The sequence below is a fragment of the Phoenix dactylifera genome, chromosome 5 (genome assembly GCF_009389715.1).
Source record: "Phoenix dactylifera cultivar Barhee BC4 chromosome 5, palm_55x_up_171113_PBpolish2nd_filt_p, whole genome shotgun sequence".
NCBI lineage: Eukaryota > Viridiplantae > Streptophyta > Magnoliopsida > Arecales > Arecaceae > Phoenix > Phoenix dactylifera.
This window is the reverse complement of record NC_052396.1, coordinates 7,820,491-7,842,334: the sequence shown is the minus strand read 5'-3', so window position 1 is coordinate 7,842,334 and position 21,844 is coordinate 7,820,491. Positions and strand designations below refer to the sequence as shown.

The window sequence follows — 21,844 nt, the reverse complement described above, 5'->3', positions numbered from 1 at the left end:
CTCTTCTCCTCCCTTCTCCTTCTTCTCTTCTTCTTCCTCCTTCTCTTCCCCTCTTCTCCTGCTTCCATTTTAAATTTGGTCCGGCATCACTAACCTACTTAGGTCCTATGACAAACATAATGATCTGAGAAAGGTTTTCTGAGCCTCCATGCATACATATTGCATCATAAACAGCTCTAATGAGCCTTAACAGCACTAATTCAAAAATCTTAAGTAATTTGATATAATTCATACCTAGACTGCATGTTAGAGGAGGGCTACCAATTAACATCACTCAGATTTCTATTTTAAGGTTGAATTAGTCGCTACATCAACTTATGGAGTCATCAAAAAAATATTAATATAAAAGCTATAGAGAATATAAATAGCTAACTTATTTTCTTTTAGCAACACAAAATATTCTAGCAAAAATGTATTAAAAGAAGCATCAAAATATATAGAACAAACACACATAATGTGAATGTTCCTTAAAAGGCGACTCTGAATACTTGACCAAAATGGATCAGCGATTCACCCGAAAAGTCAACCAAGTTTACATGTTGGAAAACATAGTTTCTGAGTTAGATCATGAATCCAAATCAAAAAATCTAATAGTCAGTTCATATCATGCATTTCTTTAGATGGCCTGCTAAGTTAACAAAGCATCAGCGTATCAAGCTTGGGCAAACTTGAATCTCTCTCTCTATACAAATACACCTATTGTTTGGACATTTGCGTGTGAAGCATGTGATTTCCCTACACCTTATTTCTAACATACTCAGTAGTTATCTTTTTCAAAAAAACTAAACTGATATCCAGTTATGGTTACAAAGAATGGATATCCTGCTCTTCAACGAAGGAAAATTTTATGCCCGATTTCTTGCAATGATAAATGCAAGCATAGTTTGGGGAGGAATCTTTTTCCTCTATTCCAATAAAGAAAAGTTATCTACTCCATCCGACTAGTTTCGGGTTCGAGTCCCAGGCAACCCATGCGGATAAAATGTTATGTTAAAATGGTTCGGTTCGTTATTAGACCATGTATTTGATTCACCAAATACATCATTATTGTATACTCTTTAATATATATGGCGCAACCCAATCCTTGTTTTGCAAGTTTATAATTGAATTGATCCCCTTCTTATTTTGAATCTAAATATCTGAATACTAAGATAATCCCCTCTTGACAGTAATATATGTTGTATACGTAAATCCTATTATGTGAAAATAGGCATTTAATTTTATAATATAGAAACCCCAAGTTTATTCGCAAGGTTTTTTAAATCCACCTGTGAGATATACACAAAAAAAATTAGTAATAGAATATGGATGGATAAAAATATTATCCATTTTTTTTGGATCGGATTTGGCGGCATGGCCAAGTGGTAAGGCGGGGGACTGCAAATCCTTTATCCCCAGTTCAAATCCGGGTGTCGCCTGATCAACAAAAGACTTGAAATTTCTTATTCTGCTGATCTAACTCGACAAATCTTGCCCCACAAGAAGTAGAGGCAAAATGACTAGGCCTCTCGATACTTGATTTTTAGAATTCATAATTCTATAAAAAAAATTGTAATTTTTTTCTCAAAATCTGGGTTATGAGTAGGGGTTTGGCAACCTCTTAGGGAAAAAACATAGTCAATAAAAAATAACAAAATATGTTATATTTAGTTGGAGTTTTTAAATAAAAAGAGGTAAAGAAGTAGTTTTTTTAATAAAAATAAGATTTCAAATTTTATATAGAATATAAAGAAAATTTAATTCTGAAAGCTAAAAATTAAAATATTTTTTAAAATATCTTTAATTTTTTAAATAGAACGTAATAAAATATTTTTTATTAAAAACAAAGCAAATATTTAATATATATTTTAAAAAATAAATGATTAATTAAATATAAGCTACTATAATATATATATATATATATATATATATATATATAACGCTGGTTCATCAAGAATACGCAAGAAAAGCACTTCGAATTGTTGATTCATCGCATCTCAGCGGCGGGATTGAATACCCGGATCGAATCAGAGTTCACGCCGCCCGCCCTGAACAAATAGGAGGCGTGGGCCTTTGATCAATTAAATATGTTAATATTATTTTTTTCAAATAGCCTATATTCAGATATTAATTTTTTTAAAAAAAATACTGAGAAAAAAAATCTCTCTCCTAAAGCATGTCTTGTTAATTATTATAATTTTGCATCACTCCATCTCCACCTCCCCTGCTTCCTTCACACAAATACACGATAAATACTGCCCTTCGCGAGGCTTCCAAGCACTCCATCCAAACCAAACCTTTTTTTCTACCTCACTGTGCCACGAGCCATGGGGAACCTCAAGAACGCCGTCATTGCCTTCCTCGCCCCCCTCCCTTCCCTCCTCTTTTACCTCTCTTTCCTCCGCCACCACGATCCCTCCTCTCCTCCTCCAGCCACGGCCACCTTCGACATCTGGGATTGGTGCTACCACAATCCTCTCCTCCTCGCCAACCTCCTCTTCTTCGCCAACGTCGACCTCCTTTTCTGGCTCACCGGCCTCCTCCAGTCCAACAACTGGGTGGATTCCCCTCTCCACTCTTTTCCTGCTCTTTTCTCGGCGAAAGTTGGCTCCTTTTTTTGCCTCTTTTCTTCTACTAAGTAATGTGGAATTGGGTGCAGATGATTGATCTCTACTGGACGATAATCCCGGTGCTGCTGGTCCACTACTACGCCAGCCACCCGCTGGCGGTGGCCGATACCGTAAGATCGGCGGTGGCGGTGCTGCTGACTTGGGTGTGGAGCGCCCGGCTGACGCACAACTACTTCCGGAGGGAGAAGTGGGAGTGGGGGGTGAGGGAGGACTGGAGGTTTAATGAGATGAGGAGAGAGTATGGGAGGCACTGGTGGTGGGTCTCCTTCTTTGCCGTCTACCTCTCCCAGCAGGTGATCAGTACATCCACCTTTTCTCTATGCTTTTTTTTTTCTCTCTTTAAATGTTTGGGTTTTGAGCGATTAGTTTTGATCTGGAATTTGTGATCTGTGTTCTGGCTTTTGCAAATATATTGGAAATTCTTTCTTAAGATGCACCGAAGTTGTTTGAAAAAAGGCTCATTTAGGATTTTTAAGATTGTTGAAGGCGTGTGTGACTAGTTTGACTGAAAAGTAGAAGTTTGGATTTTAAGCAAGTTAGCTGGGACGAGTCACGATACGAAAAAAAATTTCAAAGTCGTGAATTAGCCCAGCCAAAATTGTACCTACAAGCACTATAAAGGCTATTTGCAGTTGTCGATATAAATGCTGTTTTACCAGTCTCTATATAAGAAGTATTTGGAGATTGTTCTTGAATGCTTCCACCTATGTTGTCTTTATAGACATCCAAAACCGCAACTTAAGCCCTCTCATCATGGAATTGATATTTTGTTGTTTTGTTGTATCTTACACCATTTCAAAGTTTTCTATTCCACTATGCCTTGAGCAAGAATTTGTATCTGTATAAATCAAGTAGTAAGCTAATAAAAAACGAATGTTAATGTGTTCCAATACTTAAGCACATACTGAGACTACATTGATGGAACTGGAAGACACCCATCCGGTCCAAAATTTTAAAATTTTTAATAGAAAGTGCCAAAGGAAAAAAATATCCGATTTACTCTATCTTAGGAGGAATGATACTGTAGATAGAATAAACTTTGTTAAAATAATATTCAAAGAGATGTTGTTAAATTTTAAATAAACAGATCATGATAACTTTGCTTTCACTGTTTTTCTTATTGTAAAATAAGAAGGGCCCAAGTGGTGTCAGGTTTGATATTCTTGCCTGCAAACAGTTCTGCACAGTGGAAATGTATCTTGAATTTATAGTATGGAACACATTTTAAATGTTGAAGGTTATCCTTTTTTAAGTACGATGCTACTACTTTAGCTATCATTTTCCTGAATTCATAATTTTCAGTTTATTGCAACATTACGTTTCGAAAGTTTAGTCGGAACTAAACTAAAACACTCACTTGATGCCATTGTTTCTAGATAGGGAAATATCTCAATTTAATCTTCAAAATTTCATTTTACATTTTAAATGTTTTACATATTCAGATTCTATCAAAAATATAAGCTTTCTATGCTATTGCTTCCTAACAAGCATCAAGAGGAAAAAAAATCAGGCATCAAGGAAAGATGAACTTTTTTTGGAAAAAAGAAAAAACCTGCAATTACTTTTAGTCCTTTAAATTTTAAGTGCACCTATCGGATCTAAGGCGTCTACCTAATTCAAATTGATTTTAAGATGATTTTAAACACATCTGGTTTAAGTTCTTATGAGCATACATTGTTTGCAGGTCTTTTTGATGGGCATATGCCTACCAATGTATGCTATCCACTCGAGTGATAAACCTTGGAACATGTGGGACTCTGTTGCTACAATTGCCTGCATCACTGGAATAGTAATTGCCTACTTTGCAGACACGCAGCTCTATGATTTTGTAAGCAGAAATGAAACCTTGAAGGAGCTTGGTGCACCCTTGGTGCCTAACCTTGACAAAGGTCTGTGGCAGTATTCTCGCCACCCAAACTACTTCGGAGAACAGCTGTGGTGGTGGGGTCTGTTTCTCTTTGCCTGGAACTTGGGATGGGGATGGATGTTTATTGGGCCACTTGTAAATAGCTTGTGCTTGGCATATGTTACAGTGCTGGTCGAGCAGCGGATGTTGAAGAAAGAACATAGGATTGAAGCTTATAGACAGTATCAGAAAACAACATCTGTGTGGATCCCATGGTTTAAGACTTCATTCAAAGGTTCTAAGGAGAAGGATATCTGAGGATTGAGATCATCAGTCTTCCAAGTATCTGCTTATTTCTTCTGGTCCTTGCTTTTCTTGTTTCCTTTGTAATATCTGAGTCATCCGAATCCTGTACTACAAATTTGTCTCTTGTAATGTACTCTGTTTTCCTATGATGGATGATTACTCATTTGCAGGCTACCTTTTTATGAGCTAAACTTCTTGCAGGCAATGGCTGTCTTTTTTATATATTTTTTTTCTAATAATTGCAAAATCTTCATAATTTTCTGGTCCTGCTAAAACTAGTTTTCTCAATCCTATCGGGAAAGTTATCTATCTTCATGTTGTTTAGGTATTGCTGAACAAATGCCCTATACACCATTCTGAAAGGACAATAAAATGAAGGCAAAAGAATCTTATGATGTATGTCTAAACTTAACATTTAGATGAACTAAATCCTTCTTTCATGAGCCTCTTGCTCGGTTCTTTCCTTCCTTGCTTGCTATCCTCTCTTCAGAATATTTACTTTTGTTCTTTTATTTTGCGTCTTGCAGCAGCATTTTACCTAAGCTCTTTTTTATGCATCTGAGATGTAGGATTGCTGAAAGATTTCCTAATCTGAATACATCCACATTAATTTTTTCAAAGTCATAAATTAGCAAGTTATCTTCATGTCAAGACCATGTAGTTACTGGATTACTTGTCAATTTCCATTGGTTAATGCAGCTCTCAAAGTTGCAGAGGACATGGATGACCAAAATGCTGGCCACGCAACTTATAGTTGCACAAGCAATGATATTACATTCACAATACCAAATCTACAGCAAAGACTTTCAGTGTAAGGCGTAATTGTTGTTTGCTGTTACTAAACTTAATGATCCTGGATACAAAGAAGAACTGAGGATCCAAATCCCTGAAATCCAAGGCTTCTGTCATTCCAACCTTACCTGCACATATGCGTCATGATTTCGGCATTCATTAGCCTCAGTTAATTGATTTGGATTTATCACGTCCAAAGAAAATCCACACCTGTATTTAAGATCTCATAGATTTGCGAGCCCAATATCAAATGGCAAAGAAATATTTGGCGTCATGTTGAGGAAGAACCCAACTAACAGCTAAGATTGCCCGGTATCCTACTCTGATAGGGATGTATAGGATTTTTTGCTATAGTTTTTCAAATGAAGAGAGCTTGATGCACAGAATTGCCTGCAATGGATGCATTTGGGTCTTATAAAAGTGCTGGAGCAGATTAGAGCAGTTATATTGGAGGATAATTCAACTACGGTGATCGGCTGGATTCAAAGAGGCACTGGCGGCATGGGTGGGTGCTACCTCTTGCTTCGAAATATCTGAGCCATGGTTGTAGCGGCGGGCATTTTAGGCTTAGCACGTTTTTAGAGAGGCCAATGCGGCTCCGGATTGAGTGGCCTCATACGCAACCAATCACTCTAGGGGTGTCTTGTAGGTTGGAAAAAAGAAGTTGCCAAGAGTGCTCCGTGATTTGTTGTCTTTTGAATTTTTTTTGGATGTGTTTGTACTAGAACTGTATGGTTTATTTAGTTCAGTAAATAAAAAAAAAAATAAGAAAAGAAAAGAAAGAAAAAAAAAAAGTTGATGCTATCTTGAGCGCTTGTGGTGGAAAATCCTATAATTTGCATCACCGGGGATCAAATTACAAAGTTGCCAAAGATTACCATTTAAATAAGGCTAATATAGATTAAATCTTATATATAAGATTAAATCAACTCGATATATCGAACATACCCCACAATTAGAATTCAATGATGAAAAGATAAGACGATTCAGGTTCTCATTCCTCTTTTCTCAAATCACAACATTATTGAATAATTCCTGAATACATATCACAGTTCCTCCCTTCAATGTGAGCTCTCCAACGGGTGCTCCGCGGCTTCCTCCTCCTCGGTCTTTTCGGCAACGGCCTCTTCAGCCTTCTCGGCGACCTCGTCGTCGTCGGCAGCCTCTTCCTCTTCCTTCGGCTCTGCAGACTCAACAGGCGCCTCCGCCTTCAGCTCGCTGATCCCGGGAGCCAGCTCCTCGCCTGCAGCAGCAGCGGATTCCTCTGGTTTGGGCTCGGAGAGATCAACCAACGGTTCCTCCTTGCTCTCCTCGACATTCCCGGCCTCGGCCTGCAAACTCGAAGCGGCATTAGGCTCCGGCAGGAGCAAAGAAAGAAAGACCGGATCTTGGTTCCAGGCCTCACGAACTCTTACCTCGGCAGGAGCATCGCCGTCGACCGATCTCACGGTCTGCTCGGGGGCAGCTGGGTTGTCTGCTGGAGAGGCCTCAGGGTTGGGGCCATCCTGAGCCTTCGGGTTGCTCGCGCAGCCGCCCATCGAGCCTGGAGTTGAGGGAGCAGGGAATGCGGGTCGATGGGGTTGGAATGCGGGAAGTATGTTCGATCATGGGCCCTGGCCAGAGCCTCTTATATAGGCTCTGAAGACCTCAGGGAGAGGTGGAAGAATGTTGAATTGTGTCTAATTTTGGGAGGGGAATTGTTGGTGGGGAGGGAAAGTATGGGTTGTCTTCGGACTCCTTCAAAGGGACAGCTTTTTATTCTCTTCCTCCTCCACTGCGAGTTTTCAGGAGGAAAGCCTGTGCTGCCGTTGGAGTACTTACGTACAGCTTATGAAGTGGCGGGAAATCTTCAGTTTCTTCCCTTTTTATTCAGCAGTAATAGATTAATCTTTCTCTCTTTTCTTTTTTTTTCTTTTTTTTTTGTGATAGATACGGTGCAAATGGATTGGGTTGGATAAGATCGGGTCATGAGTGACCCCGACCTAATCTGATTTTTTGTTCACGTCTTAATTTTAATCCCAGACCCAATTCAATAGAAGATTGGGTTGGGTTAGATGCACTACTACAATTTTTGATCCAACGGATCATTGAGATCGGGTCGAGTCCATATATAACCCGGACCTAACTCAAAAATTCAGGTCCGAGTTGAATCCAGTTCGGATCAACCCATCCATGGCTTCAGAACTTGTTGGTACCCTTGTGGCCTGCAACCTGCGGCCCAAATAAAATTTCAAATAAGTCGAACCGGAATGGGTCGTAAGATTGAAAATACAAAATTATCAAAATTTCAAATGAGTCGGATCAGCTCAGGTCGGGTTTGAATTCAGTAATCCGACCCAGAAAATGGAATGGGTCCAATTTTAGAATCCAATCCAATCCCACGGATCTGGTCGGATCACGGGTCAATCTAACTCATTTACATCTTTAGTGGTAAAGGTGGAAATTGAATAAGAAATGGGTCGGATTATATACATGATAAATGAAAAATCTATAAATTCAAACTCAAACATGTTTATTAAATTGGCCAAACTTGAGTATTTTATTAGATAGATAATCCAGCACGACCTACAATAGATTGAAATAAGTTAAATGAGTTAAATGACTAAGGAATACCGCCCCTGGTGGTGAGCTGGCCGTGAGTTTAGCCCATTTGATTTGTTAAAGGAGAGGTTTGCACAAAATAAATTTATGAATTAATCAGATGGTAGAGTATTTTCGAGGTTGACCATTGAATTAGGCCTGGTCCAGAATTCAAACTTAGCTAGTTTTATAGTAGCATCCTTGATTCCTTTGTCCATTAGAATGTTCTTTTGGAGACAACTGGACAAGGCTCCCTTAGAGGTCGAGATAAACTAACCTTGAGACAGGCATCTGGCGGATTTATGCACTTGCTTCTGCATTTTGCAAGGCAAAAACGATACGGGCAAGCAAAAGTTTTGCAAAGTGTCCAAGTTGCACAATATATGATCATTTTTCTAGTGGACAATGCAAGTATGTCACCCTAACAAAGTGGCATGACCTTTAAGACATAATTCCAGCGGGGTGTGGTGATTGAGTAGCATACTTTAGTGGCAAGAGCTTCAATGCGCCATATATTTTGTTAAGAGAAACCTCCATATAATTATTCTCCCATTTCACTAATCCCCAACTGAAAAATTGGAACTATTTGTGACCTTTTATTTTGTGAACATTTTTGTGGCGCAAATTTAGAAAGATCTTTTTGGGAAATGTATGACAACTAACTAGTAGCTTCACTTTCACCATCCAAAGTTAAGTAGCCTCTTCTAGGAGAGGTTCTATCTTTGCTCTGCTACTAGATTCTCTAGCTTTTCATATCAATAGATATATGATCGCATTGTTGAGCTATTCGACAGCAAAGCTACAACCTAAAGATCTTCTTTTAAATATATCAGAGTGCTGACGTTTGCTATTATCGTAGCCAAGTTTTAAATATATCTTCTTTTCTGACTTTTTATTTTATAACTTTCCTTTGCTCAACCTTTCCTTCTGCACTTCATTTTTTTGGGTGTGGCTTCTTGATTAAAGATGATTAAGAAGTGCAATCTTATATCACCTTTGTGCTCGGTATTGTAGCACTCCAATTTATTTTCTTTCTAATTCGAAGCTCCGGCTCGTCCTTGGTGGTTATCAGTGGATCCTATTTGTATGACTTTATAGTCCCATTGGCGAAGGTGAGAGGGACGTATGAAAGTCCATTTTATGCCTCTACTAAGCTGAAGTCGACCAACATTAGGTTAGAGGGTGATCCACGTTGCTCACCGTCTTCTTAAGATTTAATAGAATGGACATTGGGATATGAATTGACTAGCTTACATGATGACCATATGATTTGTATTGGATCCACCCACTCCAGTTGGTTGACCTTTATCCAAAAAACTTATATTATCAACAAAAACTTGTACTTCTTTAATTACAAATTTACATTCATATTTAATTTACAAATTAAATGATCTAGGTGTTTCAAATTAATTTCTTGACAAATGCTACTCTTACAAACGAGTGTAAAGGAAATTCCTATACGCTTAGGATTAGGTACAAATATGTCTTTCTTAAGATGAGCAAACATTTAATTTATATAGAATTATGCGGATTGCATTTGGTGTAGATGGCTCCGTCTAACCCTAGGCATATATTCAGCATTTTTCTATTTTTCTACCTCAAACACTTAGATCAAAATCTCAACAGTTAATCTCTTCTTCATTTTGTTTTTATAATTTTTTCCTACTCCATTCATGAATCTTTCAAACCATGAAAGACTAGTATATTTGACTGAATTAAGGAACCGTAATCAAATTTTTAGCCAATAAAATAAATTATAAAATGACCATCAAATTAGACTGGTTGGCGATTATCCCTAAAATTTATTATCATCTCTATTTCTTGTACAGTTTAAACATGGCTTCTATTGCGTCTACAAAATTTAGATATCTATTTTTATTTTAATTTTTTTTACCTTTTTCATCCATGCAAAATTACCTGAGATATACCGTCGAAGTTGAAGGTTGATTGACCGAACGACCGGTGTCGGGCGGCGTTTTCTATAAATGAGGCGAAGACCGCCTTCAGCAGACCACGTCAGAATTCCTCCGACCGCTCACCCACCACGCGGAAACCGCACCAAATCCCACCAAATTGCCCCGAACCAACCCAATTCCACCCCGGCGAGAAAGAAGAAAGAAAGAAGAAAAAAAAAACCAATAAGGCGAGGAAGAAAGCGCAATTCCAAGATCTCTCTGGAAGGCGGTGGAGGAGGCCACGCACCGCCGGCGCCGAGCCCCAGTCTCTCCTCGTCCTTCTGCCCCCCACAGGAGGAAGGATCCAGGAGGGCTCCGGCTAGGGTTCGGCCTAGGGTTCCGCCGCCTCCCGATCCCGCCCTCCGGCGAGCCGAGGAGCCAACGCCTCCGCGGCTCGCCCGCCACCATGCCCGCCCCCAATCTCTCCCCTTGCCTAGTCCTCGCCCTCTTCCTCCTCCTCTCCACCGCCCGCCCCGAGGGCCTTGGCGGCTACGACGACGATGCCTGCCCTGCCCGGCACTCCGACGGCAACACCTACGCCTCCTCCTGCCCCATTAACTGCTTCCGGGCTGACCCCGTCTGCGGTGTCGACGGCGTTACCTACTGGTGCGGGTGCCCGGAGGCCGCGTGCGCCGGTGTCCGGGTGGCCAAGCGGGGGCCCTGCCAGGTTGGGAACGGCGGGAGCGGCCTCGTCTCCGGTCAGGCCCTCCTCCTCGTCCACATCGTCTGGCTCATCGTCCTCGGGTTCGCCGTCCTCTTCGGCTTCCTATGAATCAATCAATCAATCATCTTCATCCCGATGGGCGCCATCGCACGCCCTGGTCCTGCAGCCCTACCTAGAATTTGATGCCTTAGGTGCTTGTGTACGTTCTTTTTCTTCTCATCCAATTATTCTTTTGTTGTGTAGTCTCTTTTTCTGTGCTGATTCCTTTCCATGGAGGAAGAGGAGGAGAGCATTTGATTTCATTCTTTGAGCTGCTGTTACTCTGTATCTGTTGTATTTGTATATTCTCTTTGAAAGAATATATGATCGAATTCTTTTGGACCAGAATTTCTCTGTTGATAAATTTTCTTTCACTTTGATGAAAACGGTTTCTTTTTTTTTTATACATAGAGGTTTCTTTGCAATTGGATCTAGTTGATGTTTGGATGAGAAATATCGTGTGGAAAATGTGGATGTGAACAAAAACTATGGATGCATTTTGTTGAAGCAAGGCATTTTCCCCCCCTTCATGAAGAATTCTTGAAGAGGAAGAAAAAAGGCTGAACTTTTGTTAGAATATTTGGGATTCCTGGACTACGGATATGGTTGGTGTGGTTGAAGCATTAGCTAGCGAAAGATCGGGAACCTGTTAGAAGGATTAAGGAATTCTCTTTCCTGCTCTTTTGCTCGGTATCATTGAGGCATGTTATGCATAGGAGCAACAACACCCATGTTGTTCCAATTGGATCAATTCCAAATGGTTATATCAACCTTGTTTCCTTTTATCTTTTTTTAATAACCATTTTTAAGCAAAAAGCTGACCATCATTTTATCCCTCTTCCTTGGTTTTGTATATCACTTGGTACTGTCTAAGATCATAATTATCAAGCCTTGTCTTGAGTATCTGGGTCAGATCTATGAATCCTCATTCTCCAATCATTTCTATTGAGGGCTGCTTCTAGTGCTATTTCAAGAAAAAACTGCAGATGCTTTAGCATTCTTGAATATGTCCTTTTTATAATTCTCGATGCTTATTAAAGTTAGCTATCAACCTACATAAACCCTCCACCTCTTTAGTATGAGCTTGGGATTAGGAGCTATCATGTATCCTTGTAGATTTTCCACTTGAAATAATAATGTTAAGTCGATTGCAAATGACCTTTATCATGCAAGGGTGAGATATTAAACTTCTCCTTTAGATCAATGTTGTAGTAGCATCAGTTACAATTTACAAAGAACAAAAGAAGAGTTGTTTGGGTAATCCATGCTTCAAAACTTAATACATTGATTTGGGTACTAATTGTAATTATATCGAAAAAATTATGCATGTACAATTTTTGAAAAAGGAAAGGAGCAGACCCATTAATTCATTGCAAGCTAGATTAGTATAACACCATGAATATGCTACAGTTTTCAATTAATTAAATGTTACATGGTATGGTATTATGTTATGATGTGCCCTGTTAAAGTTGTGCTATAATGTGATATATCTCTATTGTTGATGAAAGCAATAACAATTAGTTTTTTGACAGATGCCTTGTCCTATTTTTTCCCTTGGTTTCTGATTTTTTTCATTTTTTTACCTTCCAAACATCCAACAAGACTCTAGTTGGTATGCTTTTCCAAAGCTTCTAACTGTAGAGCATAGTTGTTATCAACAATTATACAGTTTATATTTGCTATAAGTAGTGTTATGTCTAGCTCCAAAAATCCATGTCGTATACTTATCCAAGTTAGATATGTATACTTGGATACTTATAAATTTCTTTGGTAAACAATTTTAAAGATTGGAATAGAGTTGAAATCTTCTAATAATAACAGTTCTTTTTCAAGATTCATTAAGGTTGTAGATATTGAAACAACTTTGCAAAATATTATTCTGCTAATATCTTTAAAGTTAATTAGGAAGTTTGATGGAGAATTATGTATATTGAAAGATCTTAACAAATGATTAATATTTTCTTTTTAATGTTTAAATAGATAATGTTTAAGTGTATAAATATATAATTTAGTTAAATTTATATTCTTATCCTATGTCTCTTCATACCTCTTTTTTACCTCTTGCCATACTTGGATATATGTCATGTTTGAATACAAATCTCATATCTGTGTCAATGCAGCAGTGGTCATAAGTACTAAAAAACTTATATAGGTGTCATCGATAGTTATAACCTTTATAAGGAGATTCAGTCTACAAGAGTTCTATTTAGAAGAGAAGTTGAAATCAATTCATAAACTTTGAGATGTACAATGCATTACCTACTTTTTTCCAAAAGGGATAAAGACCCCCCCAAGTAGAATCAATCATACCACCACAGCCAATGTGATTGTTAGGAATAATAGGATCTACAAGATAAAAAGACTGATTATGAATTAGATTTTTGAAGGAGAGAAAATAGGCTGATTGCATCCATGATCAAACATGACAGGGAATCCACCATTCTCTAGCTCTAAGTGCACATACAAACACCATGCTAGGAAAAAAAATAAACCAATAAATAGAAGCCCTGTAAATCCAGAACAGATTGCCTCTCAATTTTTCACCTTTTTTGGTTAGGGGTGCAAATGGGTCGGGTTGGATCAGATCCTGAGTAATCCCGACCCAACTAGATTTCTTGTTTGGGTCTTAATTTTGGACCCAGACCCGACCCAATAGAAGATCGGGTCGGGTCCACAGCTACTATTTTTGACCCAATCGGTCATTCGGGTCGGGTCAGGTCCATGTATAACCCGGATCGACCCAAAAAATTCGGGCCCGGTTTAGATTTGGTTCGGGTCCGGTTTAGGTCCGTCGAGGGAGCAGCGAGCATCGTCGACAAAGGCACGACGTCGGCAGCAATGGGGCCAAGGAGGAGGATGGCGAGGATGATGACGAAGAGGGAGGCGATGTTGTAGGCGAGGAGGAAGGCCCAGATGAAGGTGACCATGAGGCAGCGCCAGACCTTAGGGATGATGGAGAGGACCTTGGAGAAGGAGAGCTCTTTGGCGGTGTAAATGGAGGCAATGGAGTAGACGACGATGGAGGTGGAGTGGAGGCAGAGGATGAGGGCAAGGAGGTAGGCGGCCTTGAAGAGGAGGAAGGCGGACCATTTGGACAAGAGGCGGGAGAGGATGGTGGATTCGGAGGGGGAGCCCGGGAAGGCATCGTCGAGGGCGTCCTTGTTGCGGTCGATCTTGGAGAAGAGGAGGTGGGAGACGTAGATGTGAGCGAGGTAGAGGATGGAGAGGGGGAGGACGAGGGCGATATGGGAGAAGAAACGTCGCCATGAGAGCACGATCTTGGACGCCTCATGGTAGATCCCCACGGAACCCGGGAATTGGAGCTCCTTCGGCTCTAGATCCATGCTAGGGTTAGGATTAGGGTTTCTCTGTGTGGAGAGATTGGGGAAGAATTGGGGGGAGAGAGATATATGGAGAGGAAGGAGTATTTTGGGAACGAGAGGGAAGGAGGAGTATCGGCCGTTTGATATCGATCTAATGGCCAGAAAATTTTAAGCGGTTTGTACCAGCGGCCCACGGACCCAAATAATTTTACAAATTCGGGTCGGATCGGGTCGTAGGATTGAAAATCCAAAATTATTCAAATTTTAAATGGGTCGGGTCGGGTCCGATCTGAATTTAGTAAATTCAGATTAGACTTGAAAAATGGAACGGATCTAATTTTAGGACTCGACCCAGCCCCATGAATCCTCTAAAATGGGTCGGGTCACAAGTCAACCCGACCCATTTGCAACCTTATTTTTGGTTGAGGATTACAATCATTCTAAACTTAAACAAAGTTCAGCAGTTCAATTATAGTTCTTTTGTGGTAAGGTCCAGCTATCATTCTGAAGTGAAAGAGAATAAATACAGAAAACCCAACCTCAGTTGGACAGTTACTATCTTGCAGCTATCCCTGTATTCTCTCCTGTCATGTTTCTTTTCTTGTCTTGGTTGACCTTGCAGTCCTAGAGAAATGTTTTATTTCCTTTTCTCTCCTTAATTATGAGCAGAGGGCCAGTTTTTCAACTTATCATGGTTCTCTTCACTATCCAAAAGTTATTGGAACCTACAGTGTTATCATGTGGAACCTAATTAGACAAACAGATTTTCTGCAAAAGTTATAAGAAAGAAAACTTAAATGTAGTAAATCTTAAAGCAATAAAGAAGAAACATATTCCTTGCCCCATCTTTACATTTATCACATTTACTTATGCTGATGTGAGTCCTGCTTCAAAATCATGTTGATGGACACCAGTTTTATGTTTTAATGTTGGATCTCCAATATCTGCTCAGCATTAAGCCTTCCTTGATTGAATCTGAAACTTGTTCTATTTTATCATCTTTAGCCAAATCACCTCGTTCGTTTGATTGACCGATATTGAGTTGGTGACTTTATATAGAATGCTGAAGAAATTCAGATGTGATTAAGATGTTTTGAGATGTTGATTGATATATAATCAATGAGATATTAACGTATCAGCTGTTAAAACATAGATTAAGTAGCATTTTAGGGCTCCTTTCTAATATTTAGTACTCAAAAAAGCCATTTTAAATAGAAAAAAAAAGGACTAAATAATCTATGCTGATATATTGATATCATATTAGCTGATATCTGGTGATATACCAATTTATCTTAACCAAGATAAAATAAGGGCTGATATTTTTTGTATATCATTGGAACAGATAGAAGCTGACATTTTGGGTGAGATTTTGTTTGAGATGAGAACCTTCATTTGAAATGATCCCATGTGCCTATTGATTATATGATTATAGAAGTGTCATAAGCTGAAAAGTAATCCTGTTTTGTTGAGTTCAGCTGAAGTTCCCATTCAGAGGAAGAAAACTGTTTGTGAATCTCATGGAATCCTGTAAACTCAAAGTTTAATTTGATTTTAAACTAGTATCCATGCATTACCGTCTTTCACAGAGCTTTTACTTTTAAAAGTGCCAAGCCAAAGTTTGATATTTAACAGATACTTTTCTCCCTTGTATTTTTTCTCTCCACTAGTTCCTGATTGCTTTTAATTGCAAACTCTTATCCAATTGAAATTCAATTCATTTACTGAATGACCCAAAATTTGGATTCTGAAGAGTACCACATTCATTTATAGGCAATCGACTGAGAATCATGCATTTTTCTGTCATAAATCCCCAGGTTGAGTAGCATGTGTAGCTAGGTTGCATCTCCATTTCCCAAAATTTGTTGTTTCTGTTCATTGGACTACCTCTGAGTATGAATTTTTTTAATGGTATCAAAATCAAATTAATCATATTTGGTACATATGTAGCTCTAACAGACTTCAATTCTTCTTCTTCTTTTTTTCCACTATCCTTTATTTAATCCTTCACGTACATCTTATGCTTGAGCAAGAGGTTGCCTGTACTTGTATAGTGCATGGCGATGGTGCTTGGCTTCACCACCTGGATTCTGCAGGCTGTCACATTACTTCTGAACAAAAGTATTCGTCTGTCTACACTGATTTGCTTAAGGTGACTCATTATGCATCTACTTCTGAGCTGTTTTGATCAGTCTTTTGCCAATCAGCTGGTAGGTTTCTGACTAAATATCTAATGAGAAGCTTTTAGCACATTCTGACTTTGCTTTGCAGCGGGACAGAACAGCTGTTCTTTGGGGTTACAGGGGCTGGTATTGGGAAATGATTTTAGGTGTCTCTGTTCCATTGTATACATTTTTGTGCTTCATCTCTATCATCTTTGGTGAATTTGACATTGGTTGATGCTGTTTTATATTCTTGTTAGAAGCTTTTATAGGCTGGAACGGTCATTATCTGATGAAGATTTGGCCCTTGCTGCAATCAAGCAGTTGCACTCTTGACAGTCCCAGTTTGTCTGAACCATTTTCAATTGATTCAAGTACTCCATGTCATGTGCATTGTTGTATGGACCATCATGATTGTCCTTTTTGAAGCATAATTAACTATCCTGTTAGGTCAAAATTCTCTATCGATCAAAAATTAAATCTCAATGACTTGGTAAGCAAATATAGCTTTGATATGCTCTCTCTCTCTCGTTCTCTCTGTATTTATGTGCTTATTGACGGGCGTCACATAAGATATTTATCATCATCTTAAACTAGATTGTAGCACATGCAATCCGCTTGCTTTTGTTTAAAAAATGACAAACAATAAAATTCATTTAAGTAGATAACAAAATGCTAGAGCCTTTTCTAAAGCTGATAAAAAACCAAGCGGTCTGCCCGAGCCTAGTTTTTAAGCTCGGAGGGCTGGGCCATGTCTAAAGTTTGAGTCCGCTTGTTAAATGAGTCAGGGTCGGGTTTATATCCGGATCGGTGTAAACCCAAGGTGAAGGAGATGAGGAAGAAGAAGACGGCGAGGAGAACAGGAGGGCATCCATGTCACGCTCCGAACCCATAGCATAATAGATGCTGCATACTTGAATGGTGGACTATACAAGTATGCAAGGCTACAAATTATATCAGAAAATTTATTTAATCATGATATAAAACAAATCATTCTCATAATCAACTACTTCAAAGAGATGTAAGTCAAAATATTCAAATCAAATAAGACTTCTAATTAAACTAGCCTAAATAGTCTAAACTAGAACTCCAATGATTGGAAACATCTTCAGAAGATCTAACACACTCCTCTAAGTTCCGAGCAACCATGATTCAAGATATGAAAAATAGAGAAAGACAAAATGATAAGTTACACTAACTTAATAAGAAACATAACACTAAAAAGTAGGGTCTAAGTATGCTAAATAAATAAATAATTAAAGAGCATAATACTGACCAAAAATAAATTAATTTTTGAATAATATATATATTTTTTAAAATTTACTATTATTTTCATAAACTGATTTTAGAAATCCAACATCAGACTATGGTCATATAACTCAGTGGCATGGATCAGATACAGAATGCACAAAATATAAAATACAACTTTTCTAATCACCGGTGATTCGGTGTCGAAACCAGTTTCTCATATTACAAATCGATAGGACCAATGAATAATCTCCATTGGCAAGGCCAGATTATAGTTAGGGGGTGCAAATGGATCGGATCGGGTTGGGTCCTCAATGACTCACTCAGGATCCAACCCGATTCGATCCAATTTTTTGTTCGGATTCTAATTTTGGATTCAGACCCGATCCGATTGTAGATCGAATCGGGTCGGATCTGAGTTGGTTTCGAATTGAGTTTATTTTTTTTTGTGTGCTTTTGGAAAGAATTTGGGCAAATCTAATTTGGGCATATCATAATTATGAGGTGCTGGGTGACCCATGACTTGAAAGACTTGCAATTGACCTCCAGTCAGAACAGATGACCCGTGATGTGCTAACTAAGTCGGTCTACAAGCCAAATTTCATATCGCACTATTTTTTATCTACATGACTGATTGGACGGAACTTGGCGTCTCCCATACCCCCTCGCACGAGGGCAAAAAAAATCCCAGGCCTTCCAAAATCCAATTCCACTGCAGAAAACTGGCACATGACCTATATTCAGGCCTTCTTTTTTTCTTTCTCTCTCTTCGGGTCCATTCGGATCGAGTCGGGTCCGTTCGGTAAACTCAAACCCGATCTAAAAAATAATTCAGATCTAATTTTTGGATCCGACCCGGACCAGTGGGTCCTAAAATTCGGGTCGGATCGGGTCTACGCGGGTCGGATCATGGGTCGACCCAACCCATTTGCAGCCTTAGTTATAGTCGTGCTGAGCATACATATATATAAAATAAATTTTATAATTTACTCAATCATATTTTTCAAATTTTATAACATAGCACGTAACATATCTTAAAATAATTACTATTGTAACAATAACATACGTGGCCCGTTTAACTAAGTATAAAATAAATATTATAATCAAATTTAATTATCATTTTATCAAAAATTTAGAAAACTCACTTTGAGCATTGGATTACTTACCTCTTCCAGTTTCAAAATCCCACTTGAGTTAGGTAGGTCAGATTCATCTATTTTAATATTATTAAAATATTATTAATTTTATCATTATCTTAGCAGTCAAGCAAAATTACAAATTAAAATACTATTGAGGAATACGACCTCATGCCTAAATCAAGATGAAGGAAAGGCAAGGCCAAACAGGAGCAGTGCATGGATTGTTCTGAATAAGGTAAACTAAAATGAGCTATGATTTAAGTGGCTTAATAAAGGTCAAGGGTAACAAAATTCTAGGGGGTATTTGACAAAGCTAAGGTACAGTCGGTATGATGCTTGCGTACCGGAGCAGTTTAGGGCTTCTACCCAAGCGTGAACTTGGATCTGAGTAAACAGAGTTGTGGCTTTGAACTAAGATCTCTGGGTCTAGCATAGAGAGAGAAAGAGGAAGAGGAGAGAGTCTCAGTTCAGGTTCGATCAAGGGTCTGGGTTTGGTTGTCAGTTCGGGTTGACTTGGATGAATCAACCTGTTTGCCCCATAAGTCAAGAGAGAGAAAATAGAATTTGAGATATTAATCCATAAATAAATAAATAAAATGGAAAGAAAGAAAGAATTAGAAGAGGAAGAGCCAGAAGAGGAGAGGAGAGGAGACCAAGAAAGGGTGGGTGCCAGGGATTCGGCGGCCAAGCATAGCGAAGCCGACAACAGTGGTGGCGGTGACTCGGTGATGACGATTGAGGACCACAACTGGTGGCAAAGATGGTGACGACAGCCGGTGGGAATGGTCGTGCTTGGCCAAAACAGGGAAAGAGGAGAAGCTACCTTGATGGCAACTTCTCGACCAAGAAAAAAGCAAAAGAGGAGGAAAAAGCCTCTCCGGTGAGTTGTAGTGGCGACAACTCTCGACTGCAGTGGTGGATTCTGGCAGATTTAGATGATATAGGTCTCGAAACAGAGAAATAGAGCAACTGAAAAAAAATAGAGAGAGAGAAGAAGACTTCGGACGGTGGTGTTCGGCCAGGGTGGCATGCTGGCCATCGAAGGAGAAAGGAGAGAGCTTCATGGTGGATTGGGTGGAGGGGAATTGGGGTTTTATAGAGGATTTTAGGGGAAGAAAATAAGCTCGGCTTATCCACGAATCCGGCTGGCTATTCGTCGGTTGCAGTGGCTCCCAACAGCCGTTAGCCATTCCCACCAGCCCGACAAATCCCCAATAGCCACAGCTGGAGGCGGCCTAATCCCAACAGCATGGGGTTGGGCAGAGGAGGAATGCATCCTCGTCCATTTGGATCTCAAAATTTTTAAATTTTTTCTGGTTGAAGCTGGCAATGCTGACTTCAATCTAGGATGGGCCCAATTAGGCGGATTCTCACGGTCCAAGCGCTCCAATGTGAAGGTTTTGGAGCAAGAACTGGAGATCCTCCCCTTACTGCACTACCACCCCTAGTTTTCCCGAAGATCGTCCGCTCGAAAAGAAAGAAGCAGGCAGCAGCTGGGGCATCGCCTCCTCACCTCCTTCTCCTCCAATGGACCTAACGGCGAGTTCTCCAGCAGCCTCACGGTTTCGATCGTCGTTCTCTCGTCTCGCCGGGTCTATTGCCTCCACCCTCCTCCTCCTCCTCTCCTCCTCCTCCCCCAAACTCCCTCTCTCCCCTCTTCTCCATCTCTCCCACTCCCTTCTTTCCTCTCGCCCTCCTCTCCTCCATGGCTCCTCCCTCTCCTCCCTTCAAGTTCTCTCCATTGTAAGAACCAATAACTAAGGGAAGCAGCTCAAGGCCGGGGGAGGACGACAGAGCCCTGCTGTCTTTTCCTTCGATCGCCACCACTTTCGGGCCTGATGATGAGATTTTGGTGGAGAATGTGGGCTTGGATGGAGGCCTTCCCGACGAAGAGTTTGAGATGGAGGAGCTTGGGTGGCGGCAATGGCGGACATGTAAGTGGCAGTTTCTGTTGTCTGGGTCGCTTCCCAGCTTATTAGATTACATTAGATTAAATTACATGGCGGAGCATTGGTTCATGGGCTTCCAAGCTTAGCTTAGTTTGCTTTAGGTCATGGTGCATGCACCAGAGGGCCTGAATCGTTATATTCTTTTCTGGGTATTAGCCCATCAAAGGCCCTACATTACTTTGATGGAAATTTAGTTGAAATGGGCCTAAGGCCCAACTCGAAGCTTAAAGTTCAAAGCTACCAGGCTCGGGCCTAGGATTGGAGCCCAAAAGTCGGGCTGGATCGAGCTCGGGCCTAGCTAATTTTATTCATACCCTAGAGCTAAGCCAGGCCTGAACTTTGCCCACTCCCCTTGATGAGTAGATCCAGCCTAATCCCTACCCCTCCTTAGTCTCTCATCTCTAGGGGAGCAAATGGGTCAAATCGGGTCGGATCTTAAGTGACCCTAACCTGATTCGGATTCTAATTTTGGACCTATACCCAACCCAATTGAAGATCAGGTTGGGTCCACGGCTATAAATTTTGATCCAAAGGATCATTTAGGTCGGGTCAGGTCCATGTATAATCCGGATCCGACCCATTTAATTCGGGTCCGGGTCGGGTCTGGTCCGAGTCGGATCTGATTTGGGTCGGGTCTAATTTGGGTCCGGTTCGGATCCATCACAAAGCCTACTTTCATAAAATGGATGCTCTTATGACCGCCGGTCGAGTCCGGAGTGCTTCCAGTTGCAAATGGCCACTCTGGGGAGAATCCCACAAAGATCAAAAAAATGCTACTTTGACAAACACCTGACTGATTCTGTCAGGCAAAGTGAAACATTGTCAATAGATATAAAGAGAAGCACCCACAAATATTTAGCTACAAAGTGGAGAATGTACATTTAGGATCAAACAGATGAAAAATCATCAAGATTCATACAAGACGAGCAAAGAAAGATTCCTCCACAAGACTTGATCACATTCTGTGAAAGTAAATAGACTTAATCTTAGAAGCATCACATCTTTGTAAGAGTGATGAAATCCATGTGTGAGAGGGGATCCCAAAAGGCAAAATTTGTTAGCTGTCGAGAGAGAAACGGCTGCTACCTGGCTTCACCTTGTTTGCTGTGTATGTACACCGTATATGAAGGGGATGAGGAGATTCAGACGTCGGGTCAGAGGCCAATGGTTGAGGAGGATGAGAGTGGGCCCGCCGAGGGGGGGCACTGCCGCCGCAGGGAGCAAAGGTCAGGCAA

The 21,844-nt window shown here is 40.1% G+C and overlaps 4 protein-coding genes and 1 non-coding gene across 5 annotated transcripts; 3 read left to right on the top strand and 2 right to left on the bottom strand.

Annotated features, from left to right (window-relative positions):
• Positions 1 to 1,347: 1,347 nt before the first annotated feature.
• Positions 1,348 to 1,418, top strand: TRNAC-GCA. The gene has a single exon. It is a non-coding gene; the product is annotated as a tRNA-Cys (tRNA).
• Positions 1,419 to 2,232: 814 nt separating this feature from the next.
• On the top strand, positions 2,233 to 4,952 carry LOC103702782 (uncharacterized protein C594.04c-like). Its single transcript, XM_008785342.4, has 3 exons — positions 2,233 to 2,537; positions 2,639 to 2,902; positions 4,294 to 4,952. Exons 1-3 carry the CDS (start codon positions 2,307 to 2,309, stop codon positions 4,771 to 4,773), a joined length of 975 nt encoding a protein of 324 aa, XP_008783564.2. The 5' UTR covers positions 2,233 to 2,306; the 3' UTR covers positions 4,774 to 4,952.
• Positions 4,953 to 6,450: 1,498 nt separating this feature from the next.
• On the bottom strand, positions 6,451 to 7,162 carry LOC103702781 (protein IWS1 homolog). The gene is made up of 2 exons (XM_008785341.3): positions 6,969 to 7,162; positions 6,451 to 6,884 (listed from the first exon to the last, which is right to left on the bottom strand). The coding sequence occupies exons 1-2, from the start codon at positions 7,089 to 7,091 to the stop codon at positions 6,615 to 6,617; spliced, it is 393 nt and encodes a 130-aa protein (XP_008783563.2). The 5' UTR covers positions 7,092 to 7,162; the 3' UTR covers positions 6,451 to 6,614.
• Positions 7,163 to 10,150: 2,988 nt separating this feature from the next.
• On the top strand, positions 10,151 to 11,199 carry LOC103702780. The gene has a single exon (XM_008785340.4). It carries the CDS (start codon positions 10,495 to 10,497, stop codon positions 10,858 to 10,860), a length of 366 nt encoding a protein of 121 aa, XP_008783562.1. The 5' UTR covers positions 10,151 to 10,494; the 3' UTR covers positions 10,861 to 11,199.
• Positions 11,200 to 13,490: 2,291 nt separating this feature from the next.
• LOC103702898 lies at positions 13,491 to 14,135 on the bottom strand. The gene has a single exon (XM_008785536.2). It carries the CDS (start codon positions 14,133 to 14,135, stop codon positions 13,491 to 13,493), a length of 645 nt encoding a protein of 214 aa, XP_008783758.2.
• Positions 14,136 to 21,844: the final 7,709 nt, after the last annotated feature.